We start from the raw sequence: 18,048 nt of genomic DNA, 5'->3' as shown, positions 1-18,048 counted from the left end.
ACACACCATCACCACCATCACCACCACCACCACTATGGACAACAACCACAACCCAAAATAAATGCTCTCAAACACAAAGAAATGATAATGTCTGGGATACTAGAGATGCCAACCACCCTGATCTGATCCACACATTATGCCATGCATTAAAGTGTCACATTATCCCTTGAAAATATGCATAATTTGTGTGGCAATTCAAACTTTTAAAAATATTTTTAAAGGACAATCTTTGGATGAGAAAGAAAGAAGGAAAGAAAGAAAGAAAGAAGGAAAGAGAGAGAGAGAAAGAAAGAAAGAGGATAGCATGATAAAAATGGTGGTCCTACCAAGCATCAAGAGCAGACAGGCTTATGTTAGAAAATTCAAGAAGGAGGATCCTGTAATTGGGTTAGAACTCTATTAGCAGCTGGCATGTAGTGAGAAGGGTGAAAGACAAGCTGGGTTGGGGATGTGATTCAATTAGGAGAGCACTGGCCTAGCATACACAAAGTCCTGTGCTCCATGGCTAGTTCAGCATAAAGCTGGTTATGGCGGCATGCCCCTGAAATACCAGCCAGCACTTGGAAGGAAGGGGGATCAGAAGTTCAAGGTCATCCTCAGTTACAGCATGGGCTAAAGGTCAGCCTGTTTAACAGGAGACCCTGGGGCTGGCAAGATGGCTCAGTGGGTAAGAGAGTTAGGATCTCAGCAACCACATGGTGGCTCACAACCATCGGTGATGAGATCTGACGCCCTTTTCTGATGCCTCTGAAGACAGCTACAGTGTATTATGCCCGAGAGAGTGGGGCCGGAGCGAGCGGGGCAGAAGCGAGCAGAGGTCCTAAGTTCAATTCCCAGCAGCCACATGATGGCTCACGGCCTGTACAGCTACAGTGTACTCATATACATAAAAATAAATAAATACGTTTTTAACAGGAGACCCTGTCTCTAAATCACAGGGCGGGGGGGGGGATGTAAACTCAGCTATGTAACCAAGACTGGCCTCAAATTCACTGCATATGTCAGGCTGGCCTTAAAAATGATGGCAGGGAAAGCCATGAGGAACAATTCACACAGACAAGCAAGCTGAGCTTGCTTGCTCAGCCCTGATTAAGAAGGGAACTGGAGGCCTGGGCAAGCCTGTTAGCTTCACCGTGTGCAATAACATGCCCAGATGAGGAGCTGTGGCATACAATTAAGTTGCAAAGTGACTTCACGGGTACACCAGCAAGGGCAGAAAGAGGACAAACTGGATCAGTCATATGCTTTACAGGAGAATATCATCCTGAGTGAGGTAACCCAGTCACAAAAGAACATACATGGTATGTACTCACTGATAAGTGTATATTAGCCCAGAAGTTCGGAATACCCAAAATATAATCCACAAACCACAAGAAACTCAAGAAGAATACCAAAGTGTGGATAATTTGATCCTTCTTAGAAGGGGGAACAAAATACCCATGGAAGGAGTTGCAGAGACAAACTATGGAGCAGAGACTGAAGGAAGGACAATCTAGAGACTGCTCCACCTGGGAATCCTTCCCATATTCAATCACCAAACTCAGACACTATTGTGGATGACAGCAACTGCTGGCTGATAGGAGCCTGATATAGCTATCTCCTGAGAGGCTCTGACAGTGCCCAGCTAATACAGAAGTGGATGCTCACAGTCATCCATTGGACTGAGTACAGGGTTCCCATTGAAGGAGCTAGAGAAAGGACCCAAGGAGCTGAAGGGTTTGCAGCCCCTTAGGAGGAACAACAATATGAACTAACTAGTACCCTCAGAGGTCCCAGGACTCAACCACCAACCAAAGAGTACACATGGTGGAACTCATGGCTCCAGCAACATATGTAGAGGAAAATGGTCTAGTCGGTCATCAATGGGAGGAGAGGCCCTTGGTCCTGTGAAGGCTCTATGCCCCAGTGTAGGTGAATGGTAGGGCCAGGAATCAGGAGAAGGTGAGTTGGTGAGGAGGGAGACGGGGGAGGGATCATGGTTTTTTTTTTTTTCCTGTAAGAGGAAACAGGGAAAGGAGATATCATTTGAAATGTAAATAAAGAAAATATCTAAGAAAAAAAAAGAATCAAAGCCCAAATATAGGTAGATTGAATTCTGCTCCACCCACCAATCACTAGCAACTCAAAGAATTTACCCAATCTCTCTAAGCCTCAAAGTCTCATTATTTACAGCAGAAATGAGTCATATATATCTAATAGGGATGTTGTAAAACTAAACAAGTAAGTGTGAAAAATATCTCTGGTGTGTAGGGCAGGTCAATCACATCAGTTGTGTGTCAAAAGGCTTATGCCTGGTTTGTGCATCTGTTCAGTGAGGTTCAGTGGTCGCTACTGGTTCCCTGTCTCCTGCCACTAACACTGAAGGGATGGAGAAAGTGAAAGCAAACATTAGAGACCCTACAGTGGATGAGAAAAACTGTGGGTCCAGGATCTCAGAGTTTTGTGCATTAACGAAGCTGATCCTGCTCCACACAGAATACATAGCTCTTGGAAGAGCTTCGAAGAGCCAGGACTCTCTCTCCATCACCTCAGCGAGCATCCCACAGCAGTACAAGCACATTCGAATGCTGAGCCATATTGGACTTTGCAAATAGAAAAGCTGAAGCCATGGGGTCCTGTGGATGGGCTATCCCACTAACCCTGGTTATATAGAACTTCCAGAGTGACATTAACGATGCAAAGTTGGAAGATGGCCATTGTCTTCGTCCTGAAGCACCAGATGGTGACTGCCTCTCAAATCACCCTCTGAGACGTGGGCCTCTTTGTCAGTATGCATTCATTTGGATTTGTGGCTGTTACACCAGTCGTATTGTTTAAAGAGCTTCTTGAGAGATTAAATCAGATCATCAAGTCCTTCTAAAAGCCATCTTTTGTATTCACAGATTAAAAAAAATATATTGCTTCCCCATATTTTTTAAAAACTGTTGGCTATATATTTTTTAATATACATAGATTCTTCTGCTTGCAAAAAAAAAAAAAAAAAAAAGAGCAACATTTCAGTTTCTTGTCCGTTAGTTACTTTGTGTTTCTTTAATATCAGCTCAGAAATCAAGTGTGCCATCCTCTCAATAAGTGAATAAATTAGAAAAAAACAAAAGGCACCTGGGAATGCATGGAGAAGTTCGGCATGGGTGATGTGGTGGCCCTGGTACTCACCTTGCCCTTGTACCAAACGCTTTCATTTCCCTCCGGATCCACATCCTCCGTTGCCAAGGTGAGGCAGACCAATCTCCGTCTCAGCCCCTCGGCTTTAATCTGCTTCAGTGCTTGCTTCCCTATGAAGTCGGCGGGCTGCAGGAATCCGTGATAATGATGATGAATGGGAGCTCAGACTCCGTGACAAGGTTAGAGATGCAAGCATTTAAATGTGTCTTTGCTATTTTCTCACCAATTACACATTAAATAAAAATACAGATTGGATCAAACATCTAGACAAATATTTCTCAGTGCTCAAATGACAGTACCAGCCACCTATTCCTTGGGAATACTTTAGACTTAATGTAATAACTTGGGCTGACAATTTTACCAAAACCTCCTCAGCAGAAAAGCATAAGGCACGGTACCATGAGGTTGGGTGACAAAACAGGTCCCCATATCTAATGAGTGTGGGCAGTGGAATCAGCTATCTGAACAAAGTATGTCTCAATTTCTACCCATTGGAAGCAGTTTATAAAAAACAGACTTCTTTCTTTTTAACATGCAATGCCAAAAGAATGCCCCACCTCTGCTCCAATGCTACATTTTCCCTCCCCTTCAGAGTGACATTCCCCCAGATATATTAGCCTATAGAGCTACCCTCATTCATTCATTCAGGAGACATTTGAGTTGGACATTGAGCTAGACGCCAAGTGAGGCATCATGCCAGGTTGTGGGGTGACAAAGTGAGTCAGACGCAGGGGCTTGTAACAAAGACCTTGTTCTTGAAACCTGCCTCTTTACCCCCTTTTCCCTTCTTCCAGGATGCACATGACGGATGACACTCCTGTTCCAATTTGAAGATTTTCCCTTCATTAACTAGTCACATACCCCAGAGCTGAGCAGGTGACATAGATGAGCAATAACTGATCACTGGAGACACTAGATAATAAAAGGAAAACGACACCTCTACCCAGCCACAATGCCAGGGGATCTTAGATAATGTGAGACAAACTCACAACTCAGAGGCTAAGAGCAAGGACACTGCCCAGGAGATAGGAGTACTCCACGGGTGAGAAGACAGACAATCTACAAAAGCATATCTTACAGGGTGAAAAGGGAATGCAACACACAAAGCCTAGCTTTGCTGAAAGATGTTACAGATGCAATAAAAACAAAAGCCCCGAAATCTGTTAACACAGATTAGCCACACTCAGAAACAAAAGTCAAATCAACCACCACCAACAATAACAAACCCCCGACCCAAAGAGGTAACCTCAGACTTCAGTTTCTTCACTAGCCAAAAAGAGAACAACGGTCCATTTCAAAGATGTCCTCTATGGCCAGAACTTAAGATTTGTATAGTGATTTCTCAACACAAAACTCTTAGGATAAGCTGGGGGGTTGGGGTGGGGGTGGCGCACACCTTTAATCCCAGCACTTGGGAGGCAGAGGCAGGCAGATTTCTGAGTTCGAGGCCAGCCTGGTCTACAGAGTGAGTTCCAGGATAGCCAGGGCTATACAGAGAAATCCTCTCTCAAAACAAACAAACAAACAAACAAAACCTCTCTCTTAGGATTGTGTGTAATAAGCCCATGGCCTCTGAGAGTCAGCAGGAGAGGTCCTCACACACCTCCCACCGATGCTCTCTCATCACTCCAGCGTGAGGCTTCCTGGATGCAGCCACAGCACCATATGAGTCTCATGAGGATTGCAAATGTAAGCTGTGGCCTGTACAGGATGCTCAAGAAGGCTTCCATTAGCAAGGATTAAATACTATACAAAACCAAAGTCCAATTCCCTTTCCCTTCACAGTGTGACCCAGATGGTGAAACCAGCTTTACTTTAAGCCCAGCGTATGAAGAGGTAAAGAAAGACCAGGTAGTGAGTTACTACAGGAAGAGATAGAGAGGGGAGATCACAGAAAGAATTTGAGTTATTTGGATTTTTTTTTTTTTTTTTTTTTTTTTTTTTTTTTTTTTGGTTTTTCAAGACAGGGTTTCTCTGTGTAGCTCTGGTTGTTCTGGAACTCACTCTATAGACCAGGCTGGCCTTGAACTCAGAAATCTGCCTGCCTCTGCCTCCCAAGTGCTAGGATTATAGGCATGTGCCACCACTGCCCGGCTGATATTTTTTTATTTTTTTTAAAAAAAAGGTTTCATAAGGGAATTAACTATACAGGAGTAAAAGTCTCCTGATTAGGGGCTGGTGAGATGGCTCAGCGGGTAAAGACACTTGCCATCAAGCCTGCTGACCTGAGTTTGTGAGTGAGAACCCACACAGTAGAGGGAGAAAATGTACTCCCTCAAGTTGTCTCCTGACCTCCAAAGATATGTGTGGCACACAAAATTAATTAATAAATTAATAAATGTAATATATAAATGTATATATTATAAATCTATAAATCTATATCTACAACTATATATCTATAACTCTAATCATATATATACTAATGATCCATGCTTACCGTAGAACCTGGAAAACATAGACAACACAAAGCAAGTGAAGTGCCCTCAATGATAACAGTGATAATACCTACACACAAGGCTATTAGCACTTTGATACATTTCTTTGATATCTTCTGTGCAATAGTTAGCACTGTCAACTTGACAGGATCTAGAATCCCCTAGACAAGTCCCAGAATGTGCCTGTGCAGGATTATCTAGGTTAGAATCCCTGGAGTAGAAAGGCCCATTTCAACTGTGGGTGGCTCCATTCTGTAGGCTCTGGTCCTGGATTGGACCAAAGGAGACCAGGAGCTAAGCACCTGCAGCTCCTCTGTCCTGACTTCTTTTATCAAGATTTTTAAAAACATTTGTCAATCTATCTGTGTGTTGGGGAGGAATGAGAAGATGGCTGTGTGCCACAGTATACTACAGAAGTCAGAGAACAAGGTCAGGACATCAGTTTTCTGCTATGTGAGTTCTCAGGGATTAAACTCCGGTTCTCAGGTTTGGTGCTAATCACCTTTATCCAGTGAGCCATCTTGCTGGCCCTCCCTCTGCTTCCTTACTCTGAGTGTAATGTGACCCTGTGCTTGTAGTTAAAAAAAAAAAAAAAAAGCTACAGCCTTTTGCGCCCCTTCTGGCTCCCGTTTGTTCCAATCAGCTTAGCTCTGGGATCAATCGCAACCAGCCCTAACCCAGCTTCCTTTTGAATCCTCAGATAAAAGACACATACTCACACACTCAGCCTTCTTACCTTAACTTGCCTGCTAGGCACAATTGCTGGGCACAAATATCTCCTGCCTTGAAATTCATGTCCTTACCAATTTATTATCTCTGTCTCTCCCTCCGCTCTAAATTTAGTGGCTTGTTCCAATTAGCTCCGGCCAAATATCTTTGGCCACTCGCCCATAGTGGAGACCGCAGGCGCTAGCTCTCCCTAAAGCCTTACAGGATTGTCTCGCCTTTTTTCCTCCAAAGCACGGCAGAAAAAGCCCCTTCTCTCCTCTGCATCTCCTTCTCCTCTTGGGACCCGGAAGTCCTATTTGTACTTTCTACAACAACTGGCTCCCGGCCTTCTTTATTGACAAATCAAGAACAAATTAGGGAACTAGACCTTAGTATCAGAACCTCCCTTTACATGACCAGCTCCTCCCGGCATGCCTTGCTCTCTGTGGTACTCTGTTCCCTCAGTCTGTGAACCTAAATGAGCCCTCCCTTCCTGAAACCTTTGCCAGACTGTTTTATTACAGCAAAAGGTGCAGCAACTAATACACTCTACATATTTATACCCTATGTTTTTTAGATAAGAGTATTGTAGATATTTATACATATTTCCCTCTAACAAGAATATTAGTTATATAAGTGATACAAAGAATATTTCAAGCTTTCAAATGTTCACTATCTTCCATTACTTTATGGCCCAACTACCTAAAATTAAAGTCATAGTAAACTAATGTTCACTACAGTTAAACTGTCTCCGAATACAAACAACAACAACAACAACAACAAAACCTTTATAATGAGAAAAACTTTTGTTCTTTTTTTAAAGAAAAATTTCTACAACAGATGAATTATGATGGGGGTTAGTCATAGTCTCATGTTCTCATAGGAGACAACATCTGTGGAAAAATAAAGTAAACGGGCCTGAGACTGGGTGGAAAGCACGTGGAAGATAGGAGTGGATGCCACCCTACTTGCAGAGTGCTGGTGGCTCTGAAATTGTCCCTTATCTCCTGTCATGGAACCCGAGTCTTCATGACTAGAAATTGGTTCAGTCTTGAAGGCTTTTGGCAGTCTCCTATTTAAGGATTTCCTACCAGACCCAGGCATAGTGGCACAAGTCTTTAATCTCAGCATGTGGGAGGCAGAGGCAAGAGGATCTCTGTGAGTTTGAGGCCAGCCTGGTCTACATAGTGAGTTCTAGAACAGCCAGGGCTACACAGTTAGATAGTATCTTACACGGTCCTCCCAAAAACTCCAAACAAAAAGAATTTCCTAGCAGGTATGGATTCATCTGTGAAGCCCTGCTGTGTGTCAGAGACTTACTATGTAGAACATGGGAACCTTGGGACCTCAGGGAAGCTCCGAAAGAAATGCAGACTCCTTCTGCCCATAGAACAACATATTTAGTCCTGAAACCACTCATGTCTCAACATGGTAGAAAGAACACAGACAGATGGGAGACACCTGCAGACATGGTGACCAGGATGCAGGAGAGCACACCAGGCAGAAATACCCGTGTGAAACATGAATTCTGCCCGAGTCTGAATAGCACAGATGTTTCTTAAATTTAAAATGATGAGCATCTAGTTGTTTGGTTTTGGACCCTGGACAAGGGACTGAAGTGTATATTTTAGATATCAAAGCAGACCTGGCCTCCAGGTTCTCCCAGCATTCTCAGTTCTTACTTGGTATATCCTTCCCGCAACCTTGAACTTTCCAGCCTAGAGGCTGGGCTGCCCTACGCACAGAGGGCTCACTCTTCCCTCTATAATCCAGACATTTTGGTCTCCTCCCTCTCTTCCCCTATCTACTCTCTCCCTTTTCCTCTCTCTCTCCCCCCTTCCCCTTCCCTGCCCATGGTGACTTCCCTGGCCTTGGTCCTTGGGCCAGTGAACTCGCCCAAGAGCAGCTTCCCAATAAACCTACATTTAATATAATCTAATCTGTCTTGAATTGGCTCATTTCACCGGTGGAGAAAAACCTATCAGTAATGTGTGAAGGCAGAATGCAAACATGCTTTCTATAATTCTACAGTGGAGGTGTGCTCAGAGGGCACTCAGGGAAGGTGAGCAATTGGGACTAAGGACAAGCAGCATCCTGTCAGGAATGCACTTCACAGCAGGAGTTGCTGAAGCTGAGTTTGACCAAAGGTGCTTGAATCTACATTATGATTTGATCTTCATAACAACACAGACAATAGGCTGGAATCTGAAAGACAAGAACCAGCTTAGCCAAATACAAACCATTTAGAAAGCTCTCTTTATCCACTCTTCAGTTGAGGGATATCTAGGTTGTTTCCAGTTTCTAGCTCTTATGAATAAAGCTACTATGAACATAGCTTCGCAAGTATCCTTGTAGAGGGGTGAAACATCCTTACAGTATATGCCCTCAGATGTTAAAAACAAATGGCCTCATGAAATTTTTCAAGCAACTGGATGGGCCTAGGAAAAATCATCCTGAGTGAGGTACCCCAGACCCAGAAAGACAAGCACGCTATGTTCTCAGTTACAAGTGGACATTAGCTATTAAGCAAAGGATAACCACGGGACGGCCCACAGACCCAGAGAGGCTAAGTAACAAGGAAGGCTCAAAGGGGAGGGGTGCATAAATCTCCCCGGGAATGGGAAGTAGAGTAGGTTTTGTAGGTAGACTGGGGGGGTGGGCATAAGAAGGATCAGGCAGGGGGTGGGCTGGAGGGGGAGTACTGGGAAAGACAACTAGAATTAGGGGGAAAAAACATTAAAAGAACAGAGAGCCTGTTCTGGCCCTCTGCTTTGAGCCTGCTTCCCTGAGCCACTGAAGTCAATGGCTGTTCTAGCCCTGACGAGGTCGTAGGAACCGACCATGACCACAGCTTTTAGAAACAAGGAACAGCGCATGAGAGCTACTGATTCAGGTACCAGGATGGGGATGGGAAGCTAGATGACAGCCTAACTCTGCCTTTGCCAAATTCACAATTGTACCGAGGGCAAAGGAAAAGCATCGTGCATGCTATCGAAGGGTAAGACAAGCAAAAAAGCATGGGCAGAAACTGCATCTGAAAAACAAAACAAAACAAAACAACCAACAAATTGATAAGAACTGGCAAGAGCACTGATTGTAGATACTTTAGAGGCACTAACCCCAAAAGCACTTCCAGGAATGACCCTAGTCCTGGTCAAGAATGCAAGAAGGGAGCTCCGGTTCTTATCACTTCCCCTAAGTGCACACCCTGTGTGGAGACTGGAGGTGAGGTGACCAGAACTCTAGTTTTCATCCCTTCTGAGGAACCACTTTAAAACTGAATCTCTAGGTTTTTCTGGTTAAAAAAAGGAAGTAAGATATATCTGTTCCCCAATTTCAGTGCATCTCCTAAGTGATTTTATTTGTTTACGGGTTTATTTTATATTTAAGTATGTGTATATGTAAGTGTTGCAGGGAAAAGGGTATGTATACATGTGAGTTCAGGTGCCCATGGAGTCCAGATCCTCTGGAGCTGGAGATAGCAGTGGTAATAGGTGAGCTACCTAATGTGGGTAGTGGGTACAGAACTGGTCCTCAGCCACCCAGGGCATTAACTATTCAACTCTCCAGCCATTGACTGTATGGTTACCTCTTCAAAGGAAGGTATGTTACAGTAGCCCAAATAAGGCCATTTAAAGGAAAGATAATTCTGTGGGCAGGGTGGAAATGTAACAAAAACTATATTTTGCTGGTTAATCATTTAGCTAAGAGAGCATGTCTCAGGGACGTTGATCTATATATTAAGCCCTGTTAAAGAGATGGGAAAGGTAATTATCCCTTTGAGATATTTTTTCCTACCTAGAAAGTCTGTCGCTGGCGAAGTTAAATCTGGAGCTGCAGCTATGGGTCTGGGAATCATCTGCCCACTATTCTGAATTATTCATAGAAAAATAACTTTTTCTTTTTCTCCTTTTTATCTTTGTTCTTTTTCAAACACTTGACAAAGTGTGGGCAGGCCTTCTTAAACACTCTGGACTCTTTCCCTTTCTTTGTGTGTTGTTATTCTCACACGTCAGCCCCACCCCCTGCTTCCTCAACATGGCTGCCTACAAAAGGCACAGCTATATCTCTCTCTCTTCTCCAATTCCTTCCTCTGGGAAGATTTTCTTTTACACTACCGTCTCTTCTTTTAAGCTCTAATAAAATGGTCTTTGAGATTTCTTCTGAGTCTGTTCTTAAATTCTTCTATTAACTCTCAGTATTTTGTCTAGGTTCTGCCCCACAGTTACTTGGCAACAGCCAGATATGACTGACTCTCTATAAAAGGGGCTACTTGCCCCCTCTTCCTTCTTGCCCTCCCTCTGTCCTCTCACCCCTTCCTCCTTTCTTCCCATTCCATGCCTCCCTCTCTCCACGTGCTCATGGCTGGCCTCTACTCCTCTGCTCTCTCCCTCTGCCTTTCTCTGTCTCTACTACCCTCTCAACTCCCTTCCTCATTCTCTGAATAAACTCTGTTCTATACTACACCTGTCATATGACTGGTACCTCGGGGGGAAAGGGATGCCTCAGCATGGGCCCACGGAGGTACCCCCTTCCCCACACCTGACTACACATCCAGCAAATATATTCTTTCTCTCCTTATCTTTTTAAAAACACACTAACCAGGCTAAGAACCCTGAAAGGGGCACCAATTTCCTTGGTAACAGGTGGCTTCCCTGATGAAGCTCTCCAAAATGTCCAGTAAGAAAATAACAGTAATAATTTAGTAAAGACTAACTCTTGATAAGTAACATCTGTGATTTGTTAGGCACTGGCTATGTCTCTGACAGCTTGTGTTCATAAACTCAGCCATCCTCACAGGTAGTACACCAGGGAGGTACACCAGTTCATAGGAGAATAACTTGAGGCTCAGTTGCATGGCGACACGAACCACCATCTGTAGATTTTGTCCATTGGAAGGTGTAGCTGATAGAATGTTCTAGGGGCTCACATCTTGTCTTGGTGCCCTCTTCTAACTCCAGTTCTGTTCAGCACCCTATTGGCCATGAGGTGGAGAAACTCCTCACCCGTGCATCCTCACCACCATGATGTTATACACAGATGCATGAACTGGGCCCTCTGAAACCCTGGGCCACAATAAATCCTCCTGTTTTCAGTTGTTTCTATCTGGTATTTTATCGCGGCAATGAGTAATGTAACTAATACACCTAGGGCACTGAGAGAAGCCAGCCCCTGCCCCTTCACACACCCCTTTCCAATCTAGCTGGGCTTCCAACTTGGGAAGACGTAAAGCACCATCGTGATATTTCACCTGTTTTATTTGGCTTGCCTTCCAAAATGGTAGATTTTACTTTACTACCTACTAATCAATTATAAATGAGCAGTACTTGGGAGGCAGAGGCAGGTGAAGGATTTCTGAGTTCGAGGCCAGCCTGGTCTACAGAGTTTCAGGACAGCCAGGGCTACGCAGAGAAACCCTGTCTTGAAAAAAAAAACTAACTAACTAACTAACTAGCTAGCTAACTAACTAACTAACTAAGTAAGTAAGTAACTAAGTAAATAAATAAATAAGAAAGAAGAAATATGTCTGAAGGTTATGCTGCAATTAGAAGTGGTACTATCAAAATGACCCATGAACAGAAATACATCTGTTTAATAAGCTATTGATAAATTACCTATATAATCAGCAGTTGGTATCTTTGAGAAATGTACAGATTTCTGGGGCACTGGGACTTCAGCTTAAAAATAGTCTTGACATTTTTTTTTTAGTGTATTACTTTTAAATATCAATAAAGGTCATTAAGACAGCCACCTGTAATTCATACTAAATATAATATCCACACATATACAAAGTGGGTGTTAAGGGAGAGGTAATTATTCATCCTCTACAAGCCCTGTCAGTGGCATACATGCTGCCTGAATGCTAATGTAAATGAAGTAAATTAAACTAGTATTTTTAGGGGTGTGAGTCTTAGGGTGATCAAGTGCTTGAAGACACATGTACTCAAGTCTGATAGTTATGGTGGAGTAAGATTCAGATACAGAGCTGGGAGAGGAGTCCTCCAGAGACCAGAGGAGAGAATGAGGGCAAAGCCTCTGGCCTTTTCTTTTCCATTTCTATGGAGTAAAATGTCAGAAAATTCAAGGGCATCATTAGTTTGACTTAAGTGTTTGGCTCATACTCTTTAAACTAAAATATTAAAAGTTTTAAAGATAGAAAGAAAGAAGTTCCACATCCCACAACCAGAATCCCCAGGAACCAGGAACCAGGCATAGGCACCCCAATTCTGTTCTGTGTTTTTCAGGCTTATAGGTAGTGGTGGAGACTCCTGCTGGTTACCAAGGGACAGAATGGAGATGAGAATCCAGGTGGCAAGTTTCTGCCACTGTCGGTCACGCACACTTGAAAAGCCTCTTGTTTTCAATGGGCCCAGAGCATTACTGACGGCAGTCTGGAGGAGACCTCCTTGTGAAGTATGTGGCCATTGCTGGCCTGAGACTGTGTTAACTGCAACATCCTCTGCATCTGGGCCACTCAGATGCTGAGAGAGCATTCTTTGAGTTGCTCAGTTGGGAAAGGGTTGACTTAGCCTTCAGCCCATCAAGACAAACCATACATAGTCTTACTTATTTCCTACCCAGGGTTAGAACCACAGAAGCCTTCAGCAGCATGTGACTTGGGCCAGCCTTGCTGTATCAAAAGAACCTCAAGGCCCGTGAAAGCTGGAAGTCATCCTGCAGTTACAGAGATTGAGCAACAAAGCTCAAGCCTGGGCTTCAGCCCTGATGAACTTTTTTTTTTCTTTTCTTTTTTGCTATATAGCCAAGCAGATCTTCAATAGGCCCTTTGTAACAAAATGTTAAGTGATGAGTTTAGCTGTTGTTACTGGCTGGAGAATGAACACTTTAGCACTCATAGAGTTTTCACTCTTGGCCCTCAGCACAGATGGCTAAGAAACAACTTAACCATCATTTCCTAGCTAAGATTACTAGCCAGACAAGAATTCCTTCCTGGCAAAAGTCTTTAAGGGAACAAGAAAGGGGACTTTGCTGGGTACAAGGAAGGAGGGGATAGAACAGAAACCAAAGGACCAAGGGTCCTTTGGCACACATCTGGATCCTAGCACTTGGAGTGGCACACATCTGGATCCTAGCACTTGGAGTGGCACACATCTGGATCCTAGCACTCAGGAGGCAGATGCAGGAGGATTGGGAGTGTAGCACCAGTTTGGACTAAGTAACAAAACCCTGTCTCAAGTCTCAATAAGACAATCTAGAAACTGAGCAAAACATTTAAAACATGCCTAAAGCTGACCAATCACCAGGATAATTACCATTTAAACCAAACCAGGATTTTTGACAATCTGCAAATTCTGTAAGATCAGTCAACCACCAAAAATGACCAAAAAAATTGTTCAGGAAAAAAAACAAAACAAAACAAAACTGTCCTTGTGTTAAACTTCTGCAAACATTTTCTTCTCATTCCCTAAACACTAAACTACAAGATGGCCCCATGTATTCTCGTTATGTTACGATTTCTGCGTTTGTGACGTGCACAAGAGGACGCACAAGGCTTAGAAGCAAATCCTATGCTGTTCTCCAGAACACGGAGATTTCTGTAGCTAGAGGGGTTGGGGCTTCACTATCCACCCACCACGGGGATGGCTGGAGTTTTCATCTCTCTGCTGGGCAGAGAGAAAAACAAGTGCCCATTTTGTGTTTTAAGTATAGTCCTTCAATGCAAAGCAAACAAGTAATCATGAAATAAGCATGAGCTGATCTAGGCAGCAATCCAAAGCCTTCCTTGCTGAGTTCTTAACAAACACTGAAAGGATTTCATGTCTGGCTCCTTTCTTCTTTGGGCTTCATTTAGATCGGCTTTAATCAGATGGAAAGCGACTGATGTTTAGTGAGGTGACAAATGTTCTTTAGCTCATCTAAGGCTCATATCCAGCTTGTGAGGTTTATGCTTTCTTCATTATCTAAGAGAACTGAGGTGCTTATAGATGAAATATCTCCTTTGTCTGGCACTAGCAAGTAGAACAGAAGCCACTGAAATCCTTCGGCAACCCTGTTTAGCCGCCACTGAGAGTCTATAGCTGAGGCACCCGGTACCCTGGAGCATGGTGAGCCCTATTGCAGGGCAGGTTCACAGGAGGTCCAAACGCCGCCTTTAATGTCCATGCATAACTGAAGAACCCAGCCCCCTGCTTCCAGAACAGAACTCCAAACGCACAAGCTTAGCTGCCTTTCCACGTGGTTATTCCGCATCCACAAGTCCGCCCCCTTTGCCACATCTGTCCTGTATTTCCAGATGCTGACAACATCCCTTATCTTTCCCTCCACCCCTTCACGTGCGCCGTTCTCCCGCCTCCCTCCCCAAGTGAGCGCCATGCTATCTCCTAATACTGCTCACATTATTTCCTTTTCCACCTTTCAGCCTCTGCTCAGCTGCCGCCTTTGCCCTTTCTCCTCTAGACTCCTTCAGTAATTGGGGGAAAGAGCTTTCTGTCACACGGACAACTTTCTTTTAATCGGTTTTCCATCAGCAGAGTGTCACTTCTTTCTCAAAAGTCTTAAATCACTCCTCAGGCTGGCAGACGAGAAAGCCCCTTTGTGATGGGCACCTCTGCTTTCCTAATAGCATTTCTGGACACTGCTTTTAACAAAATATATTTGCTGAATATTCTTCATGTGCCAGTCCTAAGTTAGGTGTAGAAAGTTAAAATTATAAAACATATTTTATGTTTCTTGCTCCTGAATTGAAGTATACCATTCTGTTCAAAAGAAGTAAATAGAATAAGCTTAATTTCAAATTCTCAAGCCCTACAGGGAGATCATATCTGTGAAATTTACTTTGGATTTCATAATTTACTTTAGAAATAATCCAATAAAATCTGACAATATCTTTAAAAGATCAACTGTAATCACAACATTAATTTTATTCCTAAAGTGAAAAGGCATAACCTTAGAAAATAAAATATAATTCAACAGATAACAAGTCTAAAAAAATTAACCACTTGAATGTAGAAAAACCCCTTTGATAAAACTAATATCTACTCCCAATTAAAAGTACCGGAACAAAAGGGACCAGTTCAACCTGATACAAACAGTGTGGAAAAGCTACAGAGACCACTGTCCCTGGAGATGGAAAATGGGCGGTTTCCACACAAGGGCAGAAGCAAGGCAAGGCATTTGCCATCACCACTTCCATTCAACATTGTTGAAGGTTAAGCCGAGGGAGGATCTAAGCAGTGCAGTAAGGTAAGAAAAAGAAACAGGATTTTAGAAGAAATAAAGAGAAGCTGTACTGACCAAAAAATGTTCAGGAAAAAAAGCTGCCCTTGTGTTAAACTTCTGCAAACATTTTCTTCTCATTCCCTAAACACTAAACTACAAGATGGCCCCATGTGCATTCACCTTGTGTTTTGTACAACATGGTTGCCTGTGTTGAAAATGTGATGAAACCTAATATATATATATATATATATATATATACATATACATATATATACATATATATGTATATGTATATATATACTACAACTACTGAGTAGGGTTTGTAAGATTGAAAGGTACAAAAAAATGAATAGATTTCTTTTATCAAGTGTGTGTGTATGTGTGTGGAGGTGTGTATGCATTTGTATGTGTGTATGTGTGTATAGAGGTGTGTGTTCTTGTGGGGGTGCATATATATGTGTTACAGGTATGAGGGCGCATGTGCATGTGGATACGTATAGAGTGTGTGTATGTATATATACAGGTTTGTGTACTCTTGTAGAAGGTGTACATGTATGTGTCTGTGTGGAGTGTGTGTGTATAGGTGTGGAGTGTGTGCATCTTGTAGAGGATGCACTTGCATGTGTATGTGTATGGAGTGTATGTGTGTGTACATATGTGTGGATGTGTGTACTCTTGTAGAGGGTACACATGTATGTGTATGCACAATGAAAACTAGAGATTGGTGGTGGATATCTTCCTCTATTTTTTGCTACCTTATTTTTGGAGACAAAGTTTCTCACTGAACCTGAAGCTCACTGAATAGACTAGAACATCTGGCCCTCAAGCCCCCCAAATCTCTTGTTTCTGCCTACCCAGTATTGGATTACATGTGCACACAGCCATGCCTGGAGTTTTATGTAGGAGCTGGGAATTGAACCTCAGGTCCTAATATCATGGACAGCAAGCACTTTACTAACTGAGCTATTTCCTAGGCTCCCAGCTGCATGTCTGTAATTGAACGAGTTATGCATGTCTAAATTAAAACAATTGAAAATTGAACTTAAAATACCATTTACGATAGTATTAAACTATGGAACATTTAGGTATGAATATATGCAAGGATATACAGACTTGTATACTAGAATCTACAAGATATTTCTGACAGAAATTAATGATGATCTAAATGGACATAGAGGTATTTATTGTTCAGGTGTTGAAAGACTTGAATTAACCTATACATACAGTATATTCCCAGTTGAAATCCCAATAGGGCTTTAAAAAATCAATTGACAATCTGATTCAACAATTTATGGGAAACCCAAAGGACATAGACTAGCCAAAATTAATCTTACTTAAACTAAAGTAATCGACTATTATATAGTAATATATGTTATAATATTAGTATCGGTAAACATTAGTAGTTCGGTGGAACATAGCAGAGCTCAGAAATAGGACCAGAGCTGAGTCCTACCCTTATACAAAGGCAGCTGAGCCAGGCAGTGGTGGCGCAGGCCTTTAATCTCAGCACTTGGGAGGCAGAGGCAGGCAGATTTCTGAGTTCAAGGCCAGCCTGGTCTACATACAGAGTGAGTTCCAGGACAGCCAGAGCTATACAGAGAAACCCTGTCTCGAAAAAAAAAAAATCAACCAAAAGTGGATCATAGACCTAAATGTAAGAAGGTGGTTTCAAACCTTACTTCAAAAAACAAATACATTTTTTAAATGTTTACAGTTTCTAGAAGAAAACATAGATGGCTGTTCCTGAGACTTTGGGTTAAGCAATGGTTCGTGGCTACAAACTGAAAGCTCATCCACAGAAGAGCAGTTGAGGCCAGGGATGGGGCTCGGGGTATAAGGGCACTTGCTGACAAGCCTGGCGACCTGAGAGTAATCCCCAGGACCCACATGGTGGAAGGAAGGGGAGAATTACCTCCAGCAAGTTGTCCTCTTGCCTTCAAGGCACATGTATGCCCTCCTCTTCAATCAACTGATGAACCAGTTAATATGAACCATGTTAAAGATCAATTGATAAAGACTTTATATTTCATAAATTAAAAACTCTTTGAAAAACACAATTCAAAAATTAAATAATAAGGAACAGATTGTGAAAATATTTACAAAGCATGTATCTGATTAAAAATAAAACCTTATATGTAGAATATATAAGGAGCTCAAAAAACTCAACAATAAAAAAGCAAACCCCACTGAAAATTGGTAAGAGATCTGAGCAGACATTTACCAAAGAAGACAGACATAGTAGACAGATACGTAAAAATGGTATTTAACATCATCAGCTATGAAGAAAACAAATTACAGTCAGTCTGCACCTCACAGAATGGCTCTAACTAAAGAGACTGACCAGAATAGACATCTGGTAAGGTTGTAGAAAAAGTGAAATTTCCACATGCTGTTTGTAGAAATGTAAAATAAAAATAATACACTTTAAAAAAATCAGCATCTTAAAACATTAACACAGGGGCTAGAGAGAAGGCTCAGCAGTTAAGAGCACTGGCTGCTCTTCCAGAGGACCCAGGTTCAATTCCCAGCACCCACATAGCAGCTAACAATTCAATTACAA

The 18,048-nt window shown here is 42.5% G+C and overlaps 1 protein-coding gene across 1 annotated transcript in view; it reads right to left on the bottom strand.

Annotated features, from left to right (window-relative positions):
• The window catches only part of Dmgdh (dimethylglycine dehydrogenase), an 80,247-nt gene that overhangs the window by 4,155 nt on the left and 58,044 nt on the right, over positions 1-18,048 (bottom strand). The window contains exon 15 of the mRNA XM_031359981.1: positions 3,157-3,291. Coding sequence (XP_031215841.1) covers positions 3,157-3,291 — 135 coding nt within the window. The remainder of the gene's footprint in view (positions 1-3,156; positions 3,292-18,048) is intronic.

Source organism: Mastomys coucha, unplaced genomic scaffold, assembly GCF_008632895.1.
Source record: "Mastomys coucha isolate ucsf_1 unplaced genomic scaffold, UCSF_Mcou_1 pScaffold8, whole genome shotgun sequence".
Taxonomy (NCBI): domain Eukaryota; kingdom Metazoa; phylum Chordata; class Mammalia; order Rodentia; family Muridae; genus Mastomys; species Mastomys coucha.
This window is presented reverse-complemented; position numbering and strand designations above follow the sequence as displayed.